At 35.9% G+C, this 25,879-nt stretch overlaps 1 protein-coding gene across 1 annotated transcript in view; it reads right to left on the reverse strand.

Moving 5' to 3' along the window:
* The window catches only part of LOC136034770 (uncharacterized), a 76,679-nt gene that overhangs the window by 20,229 nt on the left and 30,571 nt on the right, over window positions 1–25,879 (reverse strand). The window contains exon 4 of the mRNA XM_065716177.1: window positions 19,549–19,663. Within this exon, the coding sequence (XP_065572249.1) occupies window positions 19,549–19,663 (115 nt within the window). The remainder of the gene's footprint in view (window positions 1–19,548; window positions 19,664–25,879) is intronic.

A 25,879-nucleotide genomic window follows, 5' to 3' on the forward strand; every position in this document is an offset into this window, starting at 1 on the left:
AGTTTTGAAAGAACAACCTAGTGAGAAAATGATTTCACTTTCAAAGATACTGATGACAATATACCCCTTAGAATCTTTATGAGATAAAATTGCACATTTTTTTTGGGGGGGGGGGGGGGGGTGGCTCTAAGAAAGGTGGGAAGTAAAATCCATATTTAATGCCCTATTTAAACAAAAACTCATGCTGAGTTCTTTAATTCAATCGCCTAAATTGGAGAAAGGGTTGTTTTTATCATCTCTTTTTATAAGGTTCATTGTGCACATTTAAAGAACCTAAAAAAAAGAACAAAAATTAATAAAAGTTTATCTGATGTCTGAAAACAAGTGTTTCACTGAAAACTGAGCTCGCTTAAGTTATTTAGAGAGTTTAAATTGTAATCAAGAAGTTATTAACACCACAATCTGTCAGACTAGTGACTCCTCTAAATTCGTCCCTTATTTTATGCAGGCTATAGGACCTTTCTGCTCCTAAGTAAAGATCCTGTTTTCCGACGACTTTGTTTTCCCGGTAAAGGAAACAAGAATCGAAGGAGAAGAAGCTAGCAAGGTAAAAAGATACTATTTTAACATTGGTACAAAAGTTTTTATGGCACTTGGTATTTACCAAGGGACATATAATGATCGCAAATTCTGTCGGTCTGTCTGTCTGTCCCGGTTTTGCTAGTTTAGGCACTTCCAGATAAGCTAGGACGATGAAATTTGGTGGGCGTATTAAGGACAAGACCCAGATTAAATTAGAAATAGTCATTTACTCGATTCGACTATCTGGGGGGGGGGGGAGTGTGGGGACGGTTAATTCGGAAAAATTAGAAAAAAATGAGGTATTTTTAACTCACGAAAGGGTGATCGGATCTTAATGAAATTTGATATTTAGAAGGATATCGTGTCTCAGAGCTCTTATCTTACATCCCGACCAGATCTGGTGACAGTGGGGGGGGGGTTGGATGGGGAAACCGAAAATCTTGGAAAACGTGAAAATTGATGTTTCTTTATCTTACGAATGGGTGATCGGATCTTAATGAAACTTGATATATAGAAAGATCTTATGTCTCAGATGCTCCATTTTCAATTCGAATCGGATCCGGGGATCGATTTCGATTACCATCGAAACTAGATGGGAAGAATAAGAACAAGTTCTAGATAAGTGATTGACATAATTGGAACGAATCCTCTCTCTTTGGGGGAGTTGGGGGGGGGATTTCGAGTGCTTTGGCGAGTTCGGTGCTTCTGGACGTGCTAGGACGATGTAAATTGGTAGGCGTGTCAGTGACCTGCACACATTGACTTGATAACAGTCGTTTCTCCGATTCGACCATCTGGCGGGCTGGATTGAGAGGAAAAATTGAAAAAAGGGGGTATTTTTAACTTACGAATGGGTGTTCGGACCTTAATGAAATTTGATATTTAGAAGGGTCTCGTGTCTCAGAGCTCTTATTTTAAATCCCGACCGTATCTGGTGATATTGGGGAAGTTGGAGGGGGAAACGGGAAATCTTGGAAAACACTTAGAGTGGAGAGATCGGGATGAAACTTGGTGGGATTGAGGTATTTTTAACTTAAGAATGGGTTACCGTATCTAAATGAAATTTGATATTTAGAAGGGGAACTCATGCCTCAGAACTGTTATTTTAAATCCCCATCAGATCTGGTGACATTGGGGGGAGTTAGAGGGGGAAACCAGAAATCTTAGAAAACGCTTACAGGGGAGAGATCGGGATGAAACTTGGTGGGTAGAATAAGCAAATGTCGTAGATACGTGATTGACGTAACCAGACTGGATCCGCTCTCTTTGGGGGAGTTAGGGGGGTCCAGTGCTTTGGCGAGTTCTGTGCTTCTGGACGTGCTAGGACGATGAAAATTGATAGGTTTGTCAGGGACCTGAACAAATTGGCTTGATAAAGTCATTTTCCCCGATTCGACCATCTGGAGGGCTGAAGGGAGAGGAAAAATTAGAAAAAATGAGCTATTTTTAACTTACGAGTGGGTGATTGGATCTTAATGAATTTTGATATTTAGAAGGACCTCGTGTCTCAGAGCTCTTATTTTAAATTCCGACCGGCATTAAGCGTCTGATTTTCCTTTTAAATCAATCTATTGATTCTTAGAATTTTGCTAAACGTCATGGCATATGAGCTCTTAGCTCTTGTTTTTTCAGGAAAACGATAAGCTGAAATAGCCAAGTTGTTCATTCATGCCTGAGCAGACGACAGAGCGTCCTTTTCAACGCTTGAATTTACTCAAACACCAATTAATCTAAGAACAATCATGACCGTCTTCACAGTTTTCGGTGAGTAAAATCAGACATTATGATATTCAAATGGCGAGGTAAAAAAAATATTATAAAAATTCGAGTCTAAATTAGAAGAAAAAAAAAACAAAAAAAAAAACAGGAGTCTAAAATAAGAACTTCAACGAAAAATGAAAAACTTCTAACTTAAAGATGTTTTCCAAAAAAGGACGTTTTTTGGACCAGATTCTAAGCAAAAACACTTTTTCATTGTCCTTTTTATCTAAGATGTAACTGCCTGAATCCTACTCCTCTTTCTAAAGCCTGCCGATTCTAGGTGAGGACAACAAGCTAGTTAAGCCTGACAGTTCCTGCGGTAGTGGTTGAGCTCCAGACAATGAGGTTTAAATCTGCGTCCCTTGACAGTAAAGATGCCTGCACACCTCGAAGTAATTAAGGGATTTCAACATCTTTAAGCTTCAAATCAAGCAATATAGTGGCTAACGCGCTCCTGACAACCCCAAAACTAGGACCTTGTGGTGAGCCTTATCCCAAAGAAATGTTGAACAAAGAGGATGACGAATGCGATACAGAGTAAGAGTCCTATATTAAGAAGAAAAAGCCTAAGCATTGACTAATAGAACGTGTGATCACTCAAATATTCGCTGAGACAATGTTATATAGCTAAGGAACTTTCATCGTTATACCCTTGACATCCTATTCGTTTTCAGGACAAGATTGAGTGGACACGACGACTGGATCCTTTAACCCCCTTCTGGGAATTAAGTATATATTTCACAATTCGAGACCATCGGATATTTTCTGGTTTAGCAGGAGTAGATTCTCTGTTGTTCCCTACAGCCGATAAGCATTTTTTTCATATTGCGGTTAATCTGAAAGCTGGATGCACATAGTGCCTTTAGATTTTTCTCAAGCATTTCCTTCAACATTCTCCGAAAGTCAACTTAATACTCTTAGTCGTTCCTGAGATATTGTAAATACACCATTCGGACAACCTAGATGCTCATTCTGTCTTTTGGTTTAGTCCAGCGTACCCATCAGCGTCCCCTGAAAGTTTTAACTTAATACCCTTAGCTGTCCCTGATATATTACTGGTACGCCTTTTTGACAACCTGGACGCACATAGTGCCTTTTGATGTAGTTCAAAATCCTTTCAGAATTCCTTCAAAGTTTCAAATTAATACCATCAATGGTACCTGAGATATTGCAGAGAAACCTTTTGGGCAAACTGTATGCACATAGTGTTTTTTTTATTTAGTTCAAGATTCCTCATAACATTTCCAGAAATTTTCAACTTAATACCATAAACCATTCCCGATATACTGTAAATATGCCTTTTTGACAACCTTGATGAACATTGTTTTTTTTTTGTTTTTTTTATAGATCAACGTGCCCGAAAACTTTCAACTTAATGCCCTTAGCCGTTCCAAAGACATATTAGATACTCCCTTCTGACAGCCTAGACATACATAGCGCCTTTGGATTTCTTTCAGCACCCCCCTCGAAATCCCCAGAAAGTTCAACTTGATGCCCTTAGCCGTTCCTGAGAAATTTCAGATCCGCTCTTTTGACAATCCGAATACAATACTGTTTCTGATTGAGTTCAATAGTTCTCCAATGTTCCCTGAAGTTTTCAACTTAATAACCTAGGCTGATCCTAAGATATTGCATATGCGCCCTGCTCTTTTGGCAACCTGGATGCACACAGTGTCTTCTAATTTAAGTCAACATCCCCCTCAACATTCCGTGAACGTCTCCCTCTTAGCTGTTCCTGAGATATTGCAGATACATCCTGTTGACAAACTGGATGTATATAATGTCTTTTGATTTAGTTTAACATACCCTGAAAGTTTAACTTATTAACCTTAGTCGTTCCTAGGAGATTACAGATATACCATTTTGACAAAATGGATTCATGTCATATCTTTTGATTTAGTCCAATTTTCCCCTCAACATTGGCTGAAAGTTTCAGCTTGACACCTTTAGTTTTTCCTGAGATATTGCATATATATCCTTTTGATAACCTGGATGTATGCAATGTCTTTGATTTGGTTTAAGACCCACTTCAACATTCCCTGAAAATTTTGACTCAATACCCTAAGTCGTTCCTGAGATATCGCAGATACACGATTAGGACAGTCTGGAAACACATCATGTATTTTGATTTAGTTCATTTTCCCTTCAGCATTTCCTGAAAGTTTTAACTTAATACCCTTGACAGAGCTATTGCAAACACACCCTTTTGACAACCTTGATGCCCACAGTGTCTTTTGCTTTTGTTCAACATCCCCCACGACGTGCCCAGAAAGTTTCAGTTAATACCCCTAGCCGTTCCTTAGACATTGCACAAGCACTATTTTATCCCATTATAAGGATATATTTAAAGCAAATACCAGTTTGCATTTTTTACAACCCTTTCCCCAGGGTGTTTGGGGGTCATGTCGTCCCCGGTGGCATATCTATTGGACATTTCGACTATTTTAAAAATGTTTGTCTAAAAATTTTGATTGAATGCCTTTGAAAATTACGGCTTTAGGGGTTGGGTGTCGTCCAATGACTTTCGACTCCAAAAAAGGGCACAAGAAAATTAAATATCAAATCGAACGAGTCCCCTCCGAAGTTTCTATGACCATCTCTTTCTTGAAAAGTGACACCAAAAAAAAAAAAAAAATAAACACTACAAGCATTACATCTGAATTTTATACTATATAATATTTAGTATGGAATTTGGTAATTAAACTTAAATACTTTTAAATATTTTTTACAACATGGGGTCCACATGCCTGACGTTTTATTAAAACTTTTGGAGGGGGCAATGACCGACTGTGATTCTCTGACCATACGAACAGAAAAATACTGGTTCAACCGAAGTGCAAGCATGCCTACTTTCTGCAAAAAAGTAGGTGATGCGAAGAGCCTGAGAATTTGAAAAAGATAAGAAGACATGATAAGAAGTTTGGAGCGGCTACAGACCAGCTTAGTACTTCCAATAATACACACTAGAAACACTCGTGTCAATCTGCTCCAGATTAAGTACCAATGCCTCTTTCCATTAAAAAGTTGACAAAGAGAAAGGGCAATAACGAAGGGGTCACGCACCAACTCAGTTTCTTCAGCTGGTTACTGCGTCAAATTCGCTTTTGTGCAAAATCAGGACTTAGCTCGCTATTGTTCAAGGTCATTACACGACTTTTTTTACGTTTAACATAAAATATGTTAAATTTAACTTTTTAACATTTAACCTGATTTTAACTTTAAAATCAGGACTTAGCTCGCTATTGTTCAAGGTCATTACACGACTTTTTTTTATGTTTAACATCAACGAAGCTCTTGAAATTTCTCAAAAAAAATTTGTAGAAGGAAAATGACGTCTTATGTTTTTATCACCTCAAGGATTAATGATAGCGTTTAAAAAAGTTGTATCTCTCCTAATTCAAAAACGAACATCACTACAAAGAAACGAGCGCAGCAGAGCCCCCAATTTCTTCAGCAGTGAGAGAACTATTATAGTTTAGAAGGCACATATAATACAATTGCTAAGGCCTATGAAAACAAAATAAGAAACGGGAGCGAAATATAAACCAGAAATGGTATGTAAAAGTAGATGACAGCACTTTTGGGTCCATGATAAACGGTCCTTTTGGATCTCGAGATTTTTGTTTAAGAAAATATTAAAAAAAAAAAAAAAAAAAAAAAAAAAAAAAAAAAAAAAAAAAAAAATTGGTGCCAGGATCAGAGAACTTATCACGCATGTAAGCACTTTGACCAAACTTAAATTTTGAACTGGAAACTTCATGCTTGCCTACTTAGACTAAGTTTTCGATTCGAGCTCAGTAACTTGGATTGAAGAAACAAAAGCATGCAGAAAAGCCTCACGTAATCCTATCTGACACAGTTCCCTTCAGCTCACGCGATGAAGGTTGTGACTGAAGGAAAATCAAGAACCATCCTTTTAGGCCCAAGGCAAGAATAGTACGCAACTTGTGAAAACGCAATATCATATCCATCAATCCGGCCCGAGATCTGAACTTCCTGTAAAAAACTACGATACTACACCTTAACTATTTTTTCGCAATAAAATGAAATCTGCGGCAAGAGGGAGAGTACTCGAAGAAAACCAACGTATTGCACCGGGAACCCATTTAACGATTAACTATCACTATTAATTTAACTATCACTTTAATTTACAATTCTAATAACATCTAATTACAAAACATAGCATTTGGTTTTTATGCATGTTGGGTTTGATAATACTTTTCACGTTGAATCAAAATCAAGAGTCAAGACAAAAAAAAGGGATTTTTGGCACTGTACTTCAAGTACATAAAGAAAATAGTACGCTAAAAGCGATTCTTAGCCGAGTTACAACTTTACAATTTACCCTCCAGGCGACTATGAATTACGCTTCCAGATCCAAAAAATTACAATCTGACCTTAACCAGCAAGTACTCCTTTGAATGTTGCAACATCTGACAAATAGAGTAGTTTTATTTTTGGATGTCAAACAAAATAGAGCTTTTCTTTATTTAAAAACAAAGAATAAAAATTATTTTTTATACAGAATATTTTTTAATTTAGATAAAAAAAAATAATAGTGCCCAGGTTTTCGGCATCCAGATCGCGATATTACTACAGTAAATTTACAGTTATTGGTCTAAAATGTAATACGTTTTCATCAATTTCCTTTCTCTCTAACTTTATTCCTTCACAATAAAAGAGACATTGGATAAATTAAACTAAGTTTAAGCTATTTGTAGTTTTTCAATAAGAATTTTTGGCTTTTGGTATATTACTTTTAGTTTTCAATTTCAGTAGTTTTCAGTATTTTACAATAGATATCAGTTAAATGCAATTGACAATCTAGCTTTTAGGGGGAATTTAGGGGGAATCACTTGTGAAATAATTTTTTAACATAGAATAGAAAATAAAAACTTACTTAGTAAATTGAGAATAGTAATAATAAAAAAAAAATTAATTTAAACTTAATTATTTTAATAGCTAAAATATTTTAGTATTCTAAAAAAAATAGAGTAGTAGTAATAATAATAATAATAATAGTCAATACAAATTTTCAGCTTTCAGTATATTACTTTCAGTTTTCAGTATTTTACTATAATTTTCAGTTAAATACAAATGACAATCTAGATTTTAGGGTGATTTAAGAGGACACCGCAATTATTTGTGGAATAAGTTTTCGGCATAGAATAGTAATAAAAAATTAGTTTAAATTTTATTATTTTAGAAAATATCTTATTTTCATAAGTTTTATCCTTTTTAAATCAATTATTTTCAAATGTATAATTGACAAAAGAAATCTTTACTTATATATGAAAGCCTAAAACCTTTTGTTGTTTATGGCAATTTCCATTAATAACATATTTCGTTTCCTAATTCATAGTAATTCCTGCTCATTTCAGGTTTGACATGCATATGCTAAGTTCTAATTAATTAGGTTTTAAATTCGGTCTTGAATTTCCCTGTAAACACTTTTTTATTACAGAGTGAAATTAAGGGAAACGCCCCTTGCATTTTGTTTTTCATTTTGTACACAGGGAATTTAACCCTGTTTTTAATCGTCATTATTAGAGTGAATTACCGCTCCAAAACGTGATGCAACTTAAGACCACCTAAAATAAGCCTTTACTAGAGGTGACCTATCACATCCCTTGACCCCCTCTAGAATATATTGATTTTGCGAAGTTCAAAAATTCCAACCAAAACTAATTCACAGAAAACAAATTTACGATTTTGGCAAAAGATAGAAAGAGTCCCGAGAAGGGGCAGCAACAAGATCTTGATGAAAATTATAACACCAAATTCAACAGGTCCAAGAACTCAAAAGCAGAGGATTCGACCCTCTACCTTCGAAAAAATCTAAGTAATAACAAAAAATCTAAATAAAGAATAAAATCTGAAGACAAGATATACATCAAAAGAACTTAAGTTTCATGCTAATTCAAAATAGAAAAGATTTTAAGCTTACCGACAAAATTACCCACAATAACCGAATTTCGGCTGTTTTCAGAAAAAAAGGCACGATATAAAATAAAAGTTACATTATTCTTATAATATTATCTAAAGTTCTTAGTTACCACTTATCAGTAAAAGTTATTGTTACTGTTATTTCTTTACGGATTCCCTCACAACCAGAGCAGGAGATCGGAGCAGGAAAGACAACTCCCTCGTACACAGTATACTTCTCCACTTAGGCTATATAGTTCTAAACTTTATCTTGAAAAACAATGTCTTTTTTTCTAGATCGATTATCTTTAAACAGAAGAGCTTAATCCTTTTTAGATTGTTAAAAATGTAGTTATTTGACACAGATTTAGATGCCTAAGAACATTGGTGCAAAAAATCTGTGTCTCAGGAGAAGGGAAGGGCATCAGAGGCGTTCTTCAAAGGGGTCATTGCAATTTGTCCTTAGGTAGGGGTTCTTTGAATTGATCTGGCGAGGAGGTTCCCCGTCGTCTTGTGTGCAGGTACGATTACACTGATAGGAAAATTCAAATTAAAAGTAAGTGAAAACTAGAGCCCTTTTTCCAAGCTTTGAGTGCAAATGATTGTGTCATTATTCCAATGCCGGACACATTCAACTTTTCTGGGTGATGGATGGGCGATTAAGTAATGTATTTGCGTCAGTATTCATAATTATCAGCCATTGTAAAAAAAAAATTGAAAAAATTTACATTAACCATTTTGTCAGCTGTCATACCTACGTGGGAGGAGGGGTAGTCACCTTTAAAATTAGTCCAAATGACCGCTCCTGAAAAAAATGGTGACCATTTACATACATTTCGTCCTATTTTAACACATGTCCCACTACCGAAGAATCCAACCTATGTGCGCCTATGTCTATATAATTATATCCTAATATTTCAAACATTTCTTGAACTTATGTTACACATACTCAAAGAGTATTTAATGATTATAAATAAAAACTTAAACATTAAGCTAGTCTTTAAGTTCCATTGAATAAACTTTTAACAAGGGAAAAGGAATCAAAGTGGAATTTAATGCACGCCAATATACTCAAAGAAGTTAACATTCGCCAAGGGACATGTTCCAGCCTAAATATTTACACTACATTTCCCATTTTGTTTCTTTCTAGTCGTGAAAAAATGGGATCATGTGTTGAAAAGTTTGAAAAAACAAAAAAACCTTAAAACTCACGCGAACCAAAACCACAAAACGAGTGTGAAAAAATAAAATGGCGTAAAAATGTGGTAAAATGGAGGAATTACCTTCCGATTCTTACACATTATACGTGCCGCGCTGCCCACAACCAATAATTTTTCCCAGAAATTATGCAAAAAATGACTTGTGTAATCAACATGATATAAATTCCTGTTTTCATGATGCATTTAATTGTATCCTACTAAGATTAAATATAAAAATCATGCTTTTTGTATAGTTAACAATGAATGAAATTAAAGAAGAGCAAAGTTACGAAATTTACACATTAAGACTACGTTCCCAAAATCCCAGAGTGTACTAGATTGATATTGCGCTATATGGAAATACAAAGGCATTAGAATGTCCAAGATAAACATTTTAATTTATGATTAAGATCCATCTCTGATTTATTTGTATATTGCTCAAGACTTAAATAAATGCAAAATGATATCCTAGCATGTCTAGCAGAGGATTGAGGGAGACAGCAAAACCCTTCAATAACTGGCTACTTTCACCCGTTTTCAACACTTTTTATCTTAAACAGAAAACAAAAACTATTGTTTTGAATCTGAATTTAAAAAAAAGCACTTGTATATAGATGTAAATACACATTTTATTCCTGACATCTACTTCAAGGGCACTTACAGGGGGGTGGCAGGGAGGGAAATCACACCCCAGGAAATTTGGAACTATAACGAAACTATGAAGAAACCAAGGGAAGGAGGGTAGAATAGGGGAAAACCATGGGTAAGTAAGTATTTTGGCCCATGGTTGGCTGCCCGTCAATAGGTTTTGAACCTTAATAAGGGCAGTATAAGTTCTAATTTTTGACCGAGTGACACCTTTCCCACTTTCCTCAGGCATTTTTTTATATGATTTGGTTGGAGTAGAACAAAAATCATAGTAATGAATGGTGAGTAAACAGCGATTAAACGGCCATTATGTTTCAGGAGTCGTTCTTAAAGAATCGGGACAAAAAGTCAAACTTTAGCGTAATGAGCGAGGTCTTGAGAAGGGGGCAGACCCCTCATATAATTGACAATTTGTGTTCCCTTTCAAGTTTTGATGTTGCTCCGTACTTTCAGTCTTCCTGGTTAGGAAAAATCCTCCCAGACAATACCATTCTAGCTGAAAATCTCCACCACCACCCGAAAAATTTCTTGCGAACGGTTCCAGGTGAAAAAATTTTCTTAACACACTTTCATTTGAAAAGATTGTTTTTAAAATCATTCCGGGATTCCCCTCAACCGTAGCCTCAAGTTCCCCCTAATATACCCCACTCCCTAGTCGGAAATTGCTCCCACAGAAAATTCCCTCTGTAGAATTTATCCCGTGGATAACTTCCCCGTGGTGAATTTCTCCCGTGATAAACCCTCCTCCTACAGAAAAATACTCTAGAATGCTCAACCCTGTGAAAATTTAATAAAAATTTAATAAAAAGAAATTCGTATAGGAATTATGGGAAGTTCTCCAGTGTAAAATTTGTCCTGTAAAGTTCACCCCCCCTGGAAATTTCCTTCCCCATGCAATATTCTCTCCGTGGAAAATCCCCCCACAGAAAATTCCCCTCCCCTCCACCAGAAAAATGTATACATACCTCCCAATAACAAATACTATACGTAAACAATGCGCAAACTTAACAGCTTAAAATATCTTTCCCCAGGGGCTTTGGGGGGTCATGTTATCTCCAAAGGCATAGTTATTAGATCATTCAGCTATACTGAACAAAATGGCTATCCCAGAATTTTGATCAGAAGATTTTGAGGAAAAAAGAGGGATAGGAGGGGGTCTAGCTGCCCTCCAAACTTTTTATGGTCACTCAATTAAGCGCTAGAACTGTTAATTTCCATTCAAATGAGTCATTTCCAATATTCTAAGACTATTGGTTCGATAGGATCACCCTGGGGAAAACAAACAAATAAACACACATCCGTGATCTTCCTTCATTCAAAAAGAAAAAAATACAAAATTCCAAGGAGCTTGAAACTTCTACAGTAGGGTTGTCGGATACGCTGAATCTGATGATTTTATTTTCATTAAGACCCTTTGACTTTTAGGGGTGTATTCCCCCTTTTCTGAAAATCCGGCAAATTTTCTCAGGCTAGCAGCTTTTGATGGGTAACATTAAACTTAACAAATTTTATATATTTGGAATCAGCATAACTTACTTGACTTACTAAATCAAGTAAATCAATCAGCATAACAAGCCAATTCTTTGATGTATCTATTGATATTAAAATTCCATTTTTTAGAGTTTCAGTCGCAATTGAGCCGTGTCGCTCCTTACTTACAGTTCGTTACCACGAACTGTTTGACGAAAGTATAAAAATTAAAATATTGATAACATTAAAAAGAAATACATTTTTTTGTGATTCAAAATATAAATTTGTTTCGAGTTTAAAGTTAAGCATCCTAAGTTCCTAAGTACATAAGAAAGTTCGAATAGTTACAGAAAAAAAAGAAAATAACTTAAAAAGGGGCAATCTTGACAAAAAAAAAATACACCATCAAATTTAGCACACATTACACGAGTACGAGGCGATATCTGAAGCAACTATAATCAGAAATATTTAATTCCGTATTTTCCCCCAGACAGAGATGTGTTTTTTTTTGTGTTTTATTATCATTATATATTTTTTTACCCAGAGTAAAAAAGCATAAATTCCATCAAATATATTGGTTTTTGGTATTCAAATTAAATTTAAAATATCAATATTACTCAGTGACGTTCAACACTTACAGCCTTTCGCTCAGAGAAGTTTTTATTTGAATTTCTTAGGCTCAGTTTTAATCTTTTACTTTGAAAAAACTTCCTATCTTATTTTTCAGAATTGGGCCATTGTTCTGAGTAATTTTTTGTAATTACTCTACTTTCTGCATTTTGTTTTATATACTCTTACTTTGCTTGACATGCTTTTTTCATTACCTTTAAAAAATGCGTGTCTCTAAGCTTTGCTACCAACCAAAAACCAAACAGAGATCATTGAAATATTGGACGTTTTTCCTGCGTTAGAAGAAGTATCATGCTCATAAAAATATACCGTTTCATAGAATGTAATAAAAAATAAATAAAAAAGGCTTTTCAACTAAGAGTAAGGAGCAACTTAAAAACTTAAAACAAATTTAAATTATTTCGTATATATGGGGGACTGCCCCCCCCCCTTAACACTTCGCTCAAAAAACATTATTTTTCCAGTGCAATGGCTCCTGTGTTTCAAATAATGTTCTTAAAGAATTTGTACAAAATGTCAAATTTCGGAGTAAAGAGCAAGGAGTAAAGCAGGAGACAGCCTCCTTCATATAAGGGAACATTCTGTTCAAATAGGTTTCAAAGCTGTTCCTTAATTTCAATCAAAAAACAGTTGTTTTTTTATTTCTAATTGTTTCCCTAATCATGCCCAGACCAAACCAAGATATAATGTGCGGTACCGACCCCTTAAACATCTGGTTAATTGCTTTTAAAATGTATACATCAATAACTGTAAATTGATTACTAAGGCCTATCACAACCTCTACAATAGGACACACTGATCATATATTAGTTTAAATACACTGGAATATTTCATATAAATAGTAAAAGAGAAACATTACCGTTTAAAATTGCTGAAAAAAAGCTCCTAGTAACATTTGCCCCCCAAAGAAATTTCCTGGCTGGACTCATTATGGTTCATCTCACCTTTTCCCCTCTTTGTGTTGGTAGACATGGGAAGGTAATATTTTATGCAGCATGGATAAATATTTCAACAGATTCCTACTCCCCCCCCCCACTCAACTCTTTCTACATTTATCTGAAGGCTCATGGAGAATAAGCAGTTTGGCCATTAAAATGTGGTCTTTTAGGCATCTGCCCTCACCCTTCCTACACAATAACTCATCCCCCCTTCAATATAGCTGATACGCAACTACACATCACCTAACATAATTTCACTAAAAATAAAGTGAATGAACTTAGTTTAATCCAGTAGTGCCATCGTGTGGCATTACTTCCTCTTCAGCTGGGAAGGCTAAAATATACTTTATTAATACTTTAAAATAAATTAGCTTCTCAGAATTTTAAATTGATTGCAAATTGGTCATCTTTTGGGCAGTCATAGTTTGGAGCCATAAAGTGGCAGAAAACAACAACAACTACTACTAATAATAATAATAATAACTCACCGCAGCACCGAGCCGCCAAAGGCCAACACAGCTGCATGAATTTTATATATTTAGAATCAGCGCCGAGCCGCCAAAGACCAACACAGCTGCATGAATTTTATATATTTAGAATAAGCACCGAGCCGCCAAAGGCCAACACAGCTGCATGAATTTTATGTATTTAGAATCAGCGCCGAGTCGCCAAAGACCAACACAGCTGCATGAATTTTATATATTTACAATCAGCACCGAGCCGCCAAAGACCAACACAGCTGCATGAATTTTATATATTTAGAATAAGCACCGAGCCGCCAAAGGCCAACACAGCTGCATGAATTTTATATATTTAGAATCAGCGCCGAGTCGCCAAAGACCAACACAGCTGCATGAATTTTATATATTTAGAATCAGCGCCGAGCCGCCAAAGACCAACACAGCTGCATGAATTTTATATATTTAGAATCAGCACCGAGCCGCCAAAGGCCAACACAGCTGCATGAATTTTATATATTTAGAATCAGCATAAAAAGCCAACTCTATTGATGCGTCAATTGTCCTCAAAGTTTCGGTTTTAGTTTTGGTGAATTTTTTTTTTTACCCTTATTCCGTGACTATCTACCTTAGTTCTGCCCTAGAATGGAAGGATGAGAGACTATTTATCAACAAGTGAAATGGCATCACTCTTATACAATTCTAAAAAAAAGGGCCTCCGCCAACTTTGCCTCTCACTCAGACTATCTGTATTGGCTTTATGGTTAAACAAAGTCGAGGCCGAAAGCCAAGACCGAGTCAGTTGATTTTTGAATTAAAATCAGGTTGTCATCAAGCCATGGTTAATTGGAGAGAAAGACAAGACAGGTAGTCTGAACGAGAGGCGAAGCTGGCATAAGCCTTTTTTCAGAATTGTGTGAAAATAATGTCATTTCTCTTGTTGATAGATAGTCTATCATCCATCCATCCTAGGGCAAAACTAAAGTAGATAGTTACTCCTTACTTACAGTTCGCTATCACCCACTGTTTGATAGGATTCTCTTGTGATAAAATTTGTATTTGAATCAGTTCAGTTTATTCAGTTGCATTGGACAATCAAGAGAAAGAGGATCAATTTGACAGCTGGATAGTAAGTTTAAATTCAGTTTTTCTTTCATTATTCTGTAAATTCAGTTTTTCTTTCATTATTCTGTAATTCTTTTAAATGACTGAAGATAAAATGTATTCTAGTTCGAGGAGGATTGCTCTGTTACGAAAGAGGTACATTTCACATGGCCGTTATAGAATCAGAACGTGCAATCCATGCAGACAGGACGAGTTTTGAGAGTCTCTACTCCTTCTGTAGCCTATGTGCTAAGGCTTAGGAAATTGCATAAAGACAAGTCTGCACCTGTTATAATATTGGGAAGTAATCACAACTTCTGTAACTTCGGTTTGAGTCTCATATTTCTGTAAGATTAAGTGCTTAATAATGGAATATATTGCTGATTAAATGGATTGACCCATTTGCCAGGAATCCTGGTCATTTAAAATTTACTAAATTTTGTTTCATTTTGCATGCAAATTTAGTTGCTACTTTAATTTGAGATTTTTTCTAAATATATTTAAGATAAACTTGTTTCTAAGAAAAAGTATCCTAAAATACATTCCCGTGTCTCCCACTCACCACTTCTATTCTGGCATCTGCCTCCCCCCTGGAAAATCTTATGCGGGCGTCCTCGATCTACTTGAGCCATTTTCAGACTTACGCACTCATGAGACAGATTTACAAGCATGAGAGTGGACTTTAGGCCGCGTTTCACGACATCTCACTATTCTAGGAATTTCCTCCAGCATTTCCAGTTGTTTTCATGTAATTAGTTTTTTTGCGTTTTCGTTTTTCAAATTTAGACTGCATCCCCCCAATATTACTAATTCCAGAAACTAATTCCTACGTATGATTCCAATCAAAGTTAATCATTTACCTGTTCTGCTCCCATCTCGTCTTGACGATGATATAATATACATCGCTGAACAATGACCCTGTCGTTTTTAGATGGGAGGGGGGTAGAAGAGTTTTGAACGAAGATAGTACAATATCTAAAGAGACTATTTGATTATTCCGAAGCTTTCTGTTGTTGTTTTTCTTCTTCTTTTTTTAAGGGAAAATAAAGTGCCTCAGATCCATTTAAAATATTTTAGGATAGTGATCGACAACTCAAGGAAACTTTTCAAATTATAACCTAGAGAAACTTTCAGTTTTATGTACTCCATTGGAAGGCCCAGGGACATGGGGCATTGGCAGGATGTTGCTGTCGGTTACTTATTTTATGCAGCTTTTTGTTATTTGTACTTGTTGCCTATTTTATCATTTTCATCCAATGTCAATATGACCTCTTAAGAGCCAAAATTGCCGTTTACCACTTATGCGATGAAAAGAAGTACTTTGATGTGGGGTGGTATTTTCTGTTAACTAATTTCATTCGAGTAAGTTTCCGAAACTTCACACCAAAATTAAGAGGATTCGATGCCTTAAAAATTATTTTGCCAGCCTCAACGTCGGCAGAGAGCGTCTCAAAGATAAAGGGTCTATTAGCGGATTCTCCCAGGGGACCAGCTATCATTGAAAGCTGTTGAGGATTTGCGGTTTGAACATAAATTTGATTGAACAACTGTTGCTGGTAAGGTTTTCAATCAAAACGGATAGCACCACAGGGAATTCTCAAAGCTGCATATGGTCAAACAACATTTCTTTTGAACTGATTTTGACATTTTCCAAGCAGACATGCAAGACATTTTTTGGGACTGAACTCTAAAAAGAAAATACTGCTCCGTTTATTCGAAAAAGTTTACACTTTCTGATGATATATGTTTCATCAAAACGAACATCTATTATTTCCAGCACAAAACGAGAGACGCTAAATAATTTTTCTATCATTTCGGGGAAAATAGTAGTCAGATGTTAGTTTCATATCGTTTATTTGGATCTCTTATCCAAGCTCTACAAGTTATGACAAGACCACCCAATCAATTCCGAATAGCTTGATCACACAATCTAAAAACATTTACAATGGACGAGTAAGGGTGATCTTTCAAGGTATCGAATCCCCTTAAACACAATTACTACGGTCAAATCACTTTCCAGACATATCTAATTCTTTGGTAATTTTCTCTAGTGTGATTTTTATGGAGAAACAAATTGGCATCAAAGCAACTCAAAAAATTAGGCTCAAAACTGAATATCTTTGTGCCCTCTGCTTTTTCCTTTAATAGAGTTAGATTAAAATTATTCCGAGAGTTGGAGTATTAGTCGAACAATTTTAACCAGTAAAAATTTGAAGTATAACCCCTAAAGTCGGTGGAATTATAGTTGCCCATTTGTCAAGTGACTCTAGCCCCTCTAGTTTTTAACTCCATTTTTAGAATTAAAACTAAAATATAACTTGAACCATTTTTACAATATGTGCCAAATTGGATAGAAAAGGCACCGAGCCGAATACGGGAAGTCCATGAAAAACAAAAACAAAAAAAAAGTTTACGCATCGCAATATTTGGCACGAGTTTTACACAGCGAACATAATTATGAGACAGGTTTTCTCTCTTACTACGAAAGCTATAAAACACTGCCAAAAAACGTATTTGTTAACGGAGAATATTTCTAGAGTGAAAAAAATTAAAGAATAATGTTTATCAACCTTTGAGGATAAAGGCTTCAGTCACAAAAGTAACAATAAAAAAAAAACATTCAAGGAACATAATTCTTTAAGTGAAAAAAGGGATTTAATTATGAAACTACCAAAATCTAGGGTAATACATAGCATTTTGGATGGAGGATGTAGGCCCCCAAGTTTTACACAAAATTGGAAGGTATTTTACAGCAGAACGCGGAAATAGAGGAAAATGTATTAAACCGTTTGCTGCTAAGGGTTTCAGGTTCTTTCTGACGATACAAGGAGCGTGTAACTGTGTAAGAAATTGTGAGTCTAAAGTTACAACTAAGGACTTAGTACCTTCAAAGACCTTAAATATCATCTTTGCTGGAAATCAAACATTATTTGCAAAATACGTAACAACCATGTTTTGAATTAGAATAGTTTTCTGATCATTAAAGACTACTCCCTAAATGGTCACTGAATTAGATAGAACCTGTCAAAAGAGGTAGAACATTACTATATTTATGAAATTGGAGAGGGATTGCCATTACATAGATACAATGAAATTTTTCCTAAATCTTTATACTGATTTCAGTAGAGCATAACAGCATGTCCATCCTTCTACTAAAATTTATCTATGAAGTCCCTTGTTTTAAGTGGTATATCTGCATAATTCAAGGCCCTTGTCCACTCTTTAAGCTAGAGTTTGACTCTTTCTCACAACTCTACTTTTTAAAACAATAAAAACTAAAGCGTAAAGAGCAAGTCGTTAAGAAGGGGACAACCCCTTTCATATACGGAATAATTTCTGTTCGTTTTTAAGTTTTAATGTTACTCCTTACTTGCAGTTAAAAATTTATTTCTTTTTTTTTTAATTTCATTTCTGAACGTTTTTGAATTAATACATATTTTGATTTTGGTTCACGGCACATGAATAACTAAAACGATATTTGCATATGAATTTTTTTGGCTAAATGGCTTTCTCATAGTTTCGATCGGACGATTTTGATAAAAAATAAGGGGTTGGGGAGGAGGCCTAGTTGCCCTTCAATTTTCGGTTACTTAAAAAGGCGACTATAAATTTTTATTTTTTCTATGAACGTTTTTATTAGTAATAACTATATGTAACTTACGAAATAGCTTACGTAACGAACTTCTATATTTGTGTTTTTATTACGTAAACGAGGGGTTCGCCCCCTCGTCAATACCTCGCTCTTTACACTAAAGCTTGAATTTTGTCCCAATTCTTCAAGAATGACCCTTGAATCACAAAGGCCGTAGAATAAATAGTTGAAACTACTAAAAATACTTTAGTGTAAAGAGCGAGGCATTGTGGAGGAGACGAACCCCCTTATATACGTAATAATTTCTGTTCGTTTTAGGTGTTAATGCTGCTCCTTACTTCCAGCTGAAAAAACTTTTTTTCTCTTTTTTTTAAATAATGCTAGAAAATCCTTTGGCCCCTTCATAAAGATTCTCTTCCTTCATGATAAATTCCTTCATGGAAAGATCCTCACATGTAACCCCCTCCACCGACTCCCCTCAACGCGAAAAAGTCCCCTTGGAAACGTCTGTACACTTCCCAATAACCATTGCTTTATGTAAACAATGGTCAAAGTTTGTAACTTACAGCCGCTCCCACGGGGACTGTGGGGAATTAAGTCGTCCCCAAAGACATAGTTATTAGGTTTTTCGACTATGCTGAATAAAATGGCTATCTCAGAATTTTGATCCGGTGACTTTGGGAAAAAAAGTGAGCGTGGGAGGGGCCTAGGTGCCCTCCAATTTTTGGTCACTTAAAAAGGGCATTAGAACTTTCAATCTCGGTTAGAATGAGCCCTTTCCTTGACATTCTAGGATTACTGGGTCGATACGATCCCCCCTGGAAAAAAAAACACGCATCAGTGATCTGTCTTCTGGCAAAAAATTTCCCCTATTTTCTAAAATGAAGCAAATTTTCTCAGGCTCGTAACTTTTGAAGGGTAAGACTAAAATTGATGAAACTTGTATATTTCAAATCAGCATAAAAATGCGATCCTTTTGATGCAACTATTGGTATCAAAATTATATTTTTTAGTTTCGGTTACTATCGAGCTGGGTCGCTCCTTACTACAGTTTGTTACCAAGAACTGTTTGAGAACCCTCCCTCAACTTTCTACGATCTTCCGTTCTTTTCGGCTTAGGAAAAAAGACAGAAAATAAAAAATCATATATAGGATATACATCACACTTAACAAAGGGTCATGTAATTAACTTTAATTTAGTGGAAATGCATTTTTAAAGTACCATAACCTAATTAATTTGTTTTTGACGAATTGTTCTTTTTAGTCGTTGAAAACCGTAATTTGGTAAAAAGAAAGATTACCTTCTGTAGATTAAGTGTGAAAATTTGTTCAATATCTGAAGCCCCTCTTGCACTGGCTCGTTCTACGATCACCTTCCCAAATAAAGCTTTTGCAGTGAAATTATTGTCCTTAAACCTGAAAAGGAAAAAGCAAAAATAAAGAAACTGTACATGAGCCAAAGGATGATTTCATTCGGTTAGGGGCCATTCATAAAGAAGTCAATCCTTAAAAAAGAATTCCTTGCCCAGAAATAATTCCTTCGGTTACGCATCAATAAAGCAGTTGGTTTACGAATGTGAAGACTCACATAACCAGTAGCAAATGCCCTATATGCTATTGGATGTGAATTCCCTAATGCTACAAATCATAACCTGTAGCCTAATCCCTATCACTTCTAACGAGGCCATATAAGTCCCTCTTATGGGTGTGGACGACAATTGTGTATCCCTTCGCTCGCAAAGATCAGATCAAGTAAGAACGCCCGAAAGCTTAACTGTAGATACTGGGTAGGTTTTTTTTATCCTGCAAGCCCATCTAGCCGTTAAACTGATGAAAATAAATTTTAAAGAACCCTATCCCCAACTCTTCTCTCCGGAGGTTGAAACCCTAGAAAGTTATAGCTATAAGCCTAAATCATAATGCACACCAAGTTTGGTTGGGATCCATCCTTCCCTTCTGGTAGATGTGCTGATGAAACAAATTTAGGGACGCCCCTTCCTTCTCTCCCACGGATGTGAAACTGCAGTTATACTACCAAAAGACAATAAGGGTTACCTCACATGAGTTTTCTTGATACCTAAATAAGCCTTCTGGCAAAAATCTAAGAACCCTCTCAACCCACTGAGGTAAGGTCGGGTCCGGATCCCAAAAAGAATTGTCGAGAAAATCAACTTTCATTTATCACCAAGTATTGACCAAACCCAACAATCCTTTATGATATATATCCTGATTGCAAAAATTAGCCCCTTTTAAATCCCCACACAGAAAGGATCACACCCAGGCTCAAAACGACACAAAAGGACGCTAGGCCTTATTTTCCACCACTCTCCAATAGCTCGCTAATGCAGGTGTTGGGACAAGAAATTAGGGGGGCAAATGGAATCAAATGGAGATGACAAACTCTCCTGGACTTAAATTATACTGATGATTTAAGCATCCTAGATGAAAGTTTGAGCAAAATGAATGAACTTTTAGAGGTTTTGCGAGTTCAGGGTGCTAGAATAAGTTTGAAAATTAATGTTAAGAAGACTAAGTCACTAAGTCTAGGAATAACTGAAGATGAAAAGGTGACGTTGGGTAACGAAAGGTAAGCTTCACTTACCTTGGTAGTATTAATAAAGACGATGGGAGCAGTGAAGATGTTAAAAATAGAATGGCCAAGGCTCTGGGTGTTTTTTCACGCTTAAAAAACTTCGTAAGAATAGGAAGATAAGTCTGCAAACCAAGACTAGAACATTGGAAGGTACAGTGATGACGGTGGTCAAATATGGCTCTGAAGCATGGGCGCACTCAAAAGCGGATGAAGATTTACTAGATATTTTCCAGAAAAATGAGCCTTAACCATCTAGACCAGCAAACTATTCATAATATTTTGATTCGGGTAGTACATTCTGCATGATAACCTATTGCACGCAAGGAGAATCCCCTGTTCGCGCATAATAGAATGATTAAATGAACTGCGTGTTTCCATATGGCTGCAATATTTGACATGCTGAGGGGAAAATCGATTACTAGAAATTGCTTACATCTAATATGCACCTGCATGTTAAGTAATGCTTTAGAGAGTGTTATCATAATATTGGGCTTGCTCATTATGAATTTTTTTTAGTAAGTCTTTTACTCAATTAGAATTTGAATGTGCTATCAGCGATGAAATAAAAGCGAGAATAACATTATGGTTAGAATATGGTACACCTTCATACATAATCAAAGGTCTTTCTTTTCCTTTACACTACACTGAATTTAGCACTTAAATTAGAGGCAATCTTGAACGAGCACACCTATGGACACAGACAACAAGAGCTTAAATTGCGAAAGTGAAATGTATTGAAGTTTTATCCCGGAACAAGTAATCTAAAGAATTAAGGCATTTGTACATACAAGTTTTATCAATAAAACATATTTACAAACATTATTAAAACACAAAGCAAGCAAATAAAACACAACAAACGATAAAACAAACGTGAACAAAGCTTATAAAGGATAAAATATAAGCAAAAAGAACCATGAATTAAAGAAATGTGGGAATCCTGGCAATCAATCTAAGTAGGGAGGGCTGATATTAGAGATAAATTTAAGCCATATTAAGAGATATTTCTGAGAGATCTTTATGAAAATGCATCGTTTCTATTGCTCTATTAGATGCACCTGCAAGAAAAAGAGACACATTCACGCATTCTCTTATTTCTGAGAGGTCTCAATGAAAATACCAAGTTTCTTTGAGCCACGAACATGCATATTCACGCTAACGTGACAATGGGGTTGGCCCACCCCTAGCAACCAATTCCAGAGGGGGTGGTCATTATTAGAGATATATGTATACCTTCTTAAGAGTTATTTCTGATAAGTCAATGTTAATGCCTCATTTCTTTGACTGGGTGTTACGTCTTTTAACACCTCCCATCTTAATTTTAAGCTGTAGTACATTTAGTCCAAGCAATTCACGCCATTGTGGCAATATGTGGCTGGCCAATGGCATCCCAGTGATACAGATTATCATTCCCAAGATATTTTCTTGTTAAAAATCATGCTTAAATCCATTGGTTCATGTTCTTGCAAGCCATCCCCAAACTGATAAACCATCTCAATTCCCACCACCGTGCCACACGAGGACTGGGTCCTCTGACACCCTCTAGCACTCCTCGTCATTCCTAATATATTTCCCAGATATTTTCTTGTTAAAAATCATGCCTTAAATCCATTGGTTCATGTTTTCGCAAACCATCCTTCCGTTATACACGGTGTCAATCCACGCCACCCTGCCACACTTTTACAAGCCCTCTGACTCCCTAAAGCATCCCCTCGTCCTTCTTTAGACACTTTCCAGATATTTTCTTGTTAAAAATCATGCATGAAATCCATTGGTTCACGTTTTCGCAAGCTAACCCTCGGCGAAACGCCACGTCAATTCACACCACTGTGTCACACTATTATTGGCCCTTTGGCACCCTCTAGCACCCCTCATTATTCCTAAGACATTTTAGGGTACATTTAAGGTATTTTCCTGTTAAAAAATCATACATTAAATCCAATGGTTCACGTTTTCGCAAGCCAACCCTCCGTAATACACCAAGTCAATTCACACCACTGTGTAAAACTACCATTGGCCCCTCTGGTACCCCCTTATCATTCCTTAAACATTTTCCAGATATTTTCATGATAAAATCATGCATTAAGTCCAACGGTTCGTGTTTTCACAACTCGATCCTCCGCGATGCACCATGTCAATTCACGCCCTCATGCCATATTTTGACGGGAACCTCTGGCACCCTCTAGCACCCCCTCATCATTCCTAAGCCATTTTCCAGATTTTTTCTTGTAAAAAATCATGATAACAATCCAATGGTTCATGTTTCCACTAGCCACCCTCAACGTTATGCAACGCGTCAATTAACACCACAGTGCCAAACTATGACTGGGCCCTCTGGCACATTCTGCCATCCCTCATCATTCCGAAGACATTTTCTGGTTAAAAATCATGCATTAAATCCATTGGTTCATGAATTCACAAGCTACCCTCGACGTGATACACCATGTCAATTAACGTCACTGTGCCACACTATGACACCTTCTGGCACTCATTGTCATCAAATAAAAACGAACAGAGATTATTTCGCATATGAGGGGTTCTAAAAATACATTAGTATAAAGAGCGAGGTATTTAGAAGGAGATAAATACTTCGCTCTTTATGCTAAATTATTTTTAGTAATTTCAACTATTTATTCTACGGCCTTTCTGATTCAGGGGTCATTCCCAAAGAATTGGGACAAAACTTAAGATTTAGTGCGAAGAGCGAGGTATTAACGAGGGGACAAACTCCCTCATACACATAATCAAAAACATAAGAATATAAAAGTTCGCTACGTAAGTTAATTCTCAAGCTACGTATATCCTCCACTAATGAAAACGTTCGCTTAAAATTAAAATTTTAAAAGTTCTAGTTGCCTTTATAAATAACCGAAAAAACCGGAGGAATTTAATTGATTATTTGAACAGGGGGAATTTGCTATGGCATTGATAGATTACAACGTTACATGACAATACGTAGTCTGTGGCACTCGATGGCTAGAATAAGGCACCCACTTACATGCATTATCACACCTAAAGGATTTTCAGACATTTTACTACAAAAATAAAGGCTTACACTAGAGAGGATAATTTAAACTTAAAGTAAAATTCCCAACAGCGTTTCTTCTGATTACTCCTAGTAATTGACGCCAGCACGACACACAATGGCTAGCATATGGCACCCTCTTGCATGCATTATCACACCTGAAGCATTTTTAGACATTTTCGAACAAAAATAACCGTTTTCACCAGAATCGAACATTTAAACTTTAAAGAAAATTCCCTTGAAATTTAAAAAAATAGCGTTTTTTTCTGATGACTCCTAGCAATTGAGGCCAGCGTGGCACGCCGTATGTTGACTTTTTCTTCGAGAAACTTGTACATTGAGTTTTCTCCTCGTGAAACCGGTTTTGTTCGTGGAACTTGTTGTGTGCTGATTTTTGTTCGTGAAACTTAATTTACCTTGATATTTTTTTTCGTGAAACATGTTGCATGTTGTTTTTTTTTTCGTGAAACTTGTTGCATGCTGATTTACTGTTCGTAAAACATAATGTATGTTGACTTTTTCTTCTTGAAACTTTTTCCAGGTTGAGTTTTCTTCGTGAAACTTGTTGTATGTGAATTGTTTCTTCGTGAAACTTGTACACTGATTTTTCTCCTCGTGAAACCGATTTTGTTCGTGGAACCTCTTGCGTGCTGATTTCTGTTCGTGAAACTTACATCTTGATAATTTTATTTGTGAAGCCTGTTGTATGTTAATTTATTCTTTTGTGAAATTTATTCTTTCATGATATTTTTCTTAGTGGAACTTTTTGTACGTTGGTATTTTCTTCATGAAGCATGCATGCTGATTTTCGTTCGTGAAACTGGTTGCATACGGATCATTTCTTCAAGAAATTTAATATGTCTTGATTTAAATCTTCGAGAAACTTGCTATATTTTTACTTCTTCTTCATTGAACTTCTTGCTCGTAAATTTTTTCTTCGTTACACTTGTAAATTGATTTTTCTCCTTCTGTAACATGTACATTGAATTTTCTTCTTGTGACACCGGTTTTGTTCGTGGAACTTGTTGTGGGCTGATTTTAGATAACAAAACTTAGTTTATCTTGATATTTTTCTTCATGAAACCTGTTGTATGTTGCTATTTTATTTATAGCATCCTGATACATCCTGATTTTTGCTCGTGAAATAAATCAAGATAAATTAAGTTTCTTGAAGAAAAAATCCACAATAAGAAACAAGTTTCACGAACAGGAAAATCAACATGCAAAAAATTTCATGAAGAAGAAATAAAATTATAACAAGTTTCTCCTAGACATAAATCATGATACTTTAAATTTCTTGAAGAAATAATCCATATGCAACAAGTTTCACAAAGAAAAATCAACCTGGAACTATCTTCATGAAGAAAAATCAACCTGCAACAAGTTTTACGCAGAAAATCCACAAACAGTGTGCCACGCTGGTGTCGATTGCAAGGAGTCATCAGAAGAAACGTTATTCGGAACTTTCCTTTAAGTTTGAATATTCGATTCTAGTGAAGTCACTTATTTTTGTAGGAAAATGTCTGAAAATATTTTAGGTGTGATAATACATGTCAGAGGGTGCCATATGCTAGTCATTGTGTGCCTTGCGGGTGTCGATTGCTATGAGTCGTTACAAGAAACGCTGTTGGAATTTTACTTTAAATTCAAATGATCGTTTCTAGTGCAAACGGTTATTTTTGTAGGAAAAGGTCTGAAAATGCTTTAGGTGTGACAATGCATGCCTGTGGGTGCCATATGCTAGCCATTGAGTGTCAAAGACTGGGAGTTGTCATGGAACGTTGCAATCTAATAGTAAAATGGCATGTTTCCGCTGCCCAAATAAAACAATAGTCATTATTAGTTTATAAAGTTATTTTTGTGGGTAAAAAGGTCAAAAACCCCTGGATATGATAATGAGCACTAGAGGGTGCCTTGCAATAACATGAAACAATGGATTTAATGCATGATTTTTATCAAGAAATTATCGGTAAAATGTCTTAGGAATGATGAGGGGTGCTAGAGGGTGCCAGAGGTC

Source organism: Artemia franciscana, chromosome 13 (genome assembly GCF_032884065.1).
Source record: "Artemia franciscana chromosome 13, ASM3288406v1, whole genome shotgun sequence".
NCBI lineage: Eukaryota > Metazoa > Arthropoda > Branchiopoda > Anostraca > Artemiidae > Artemia > Artemia franciscana.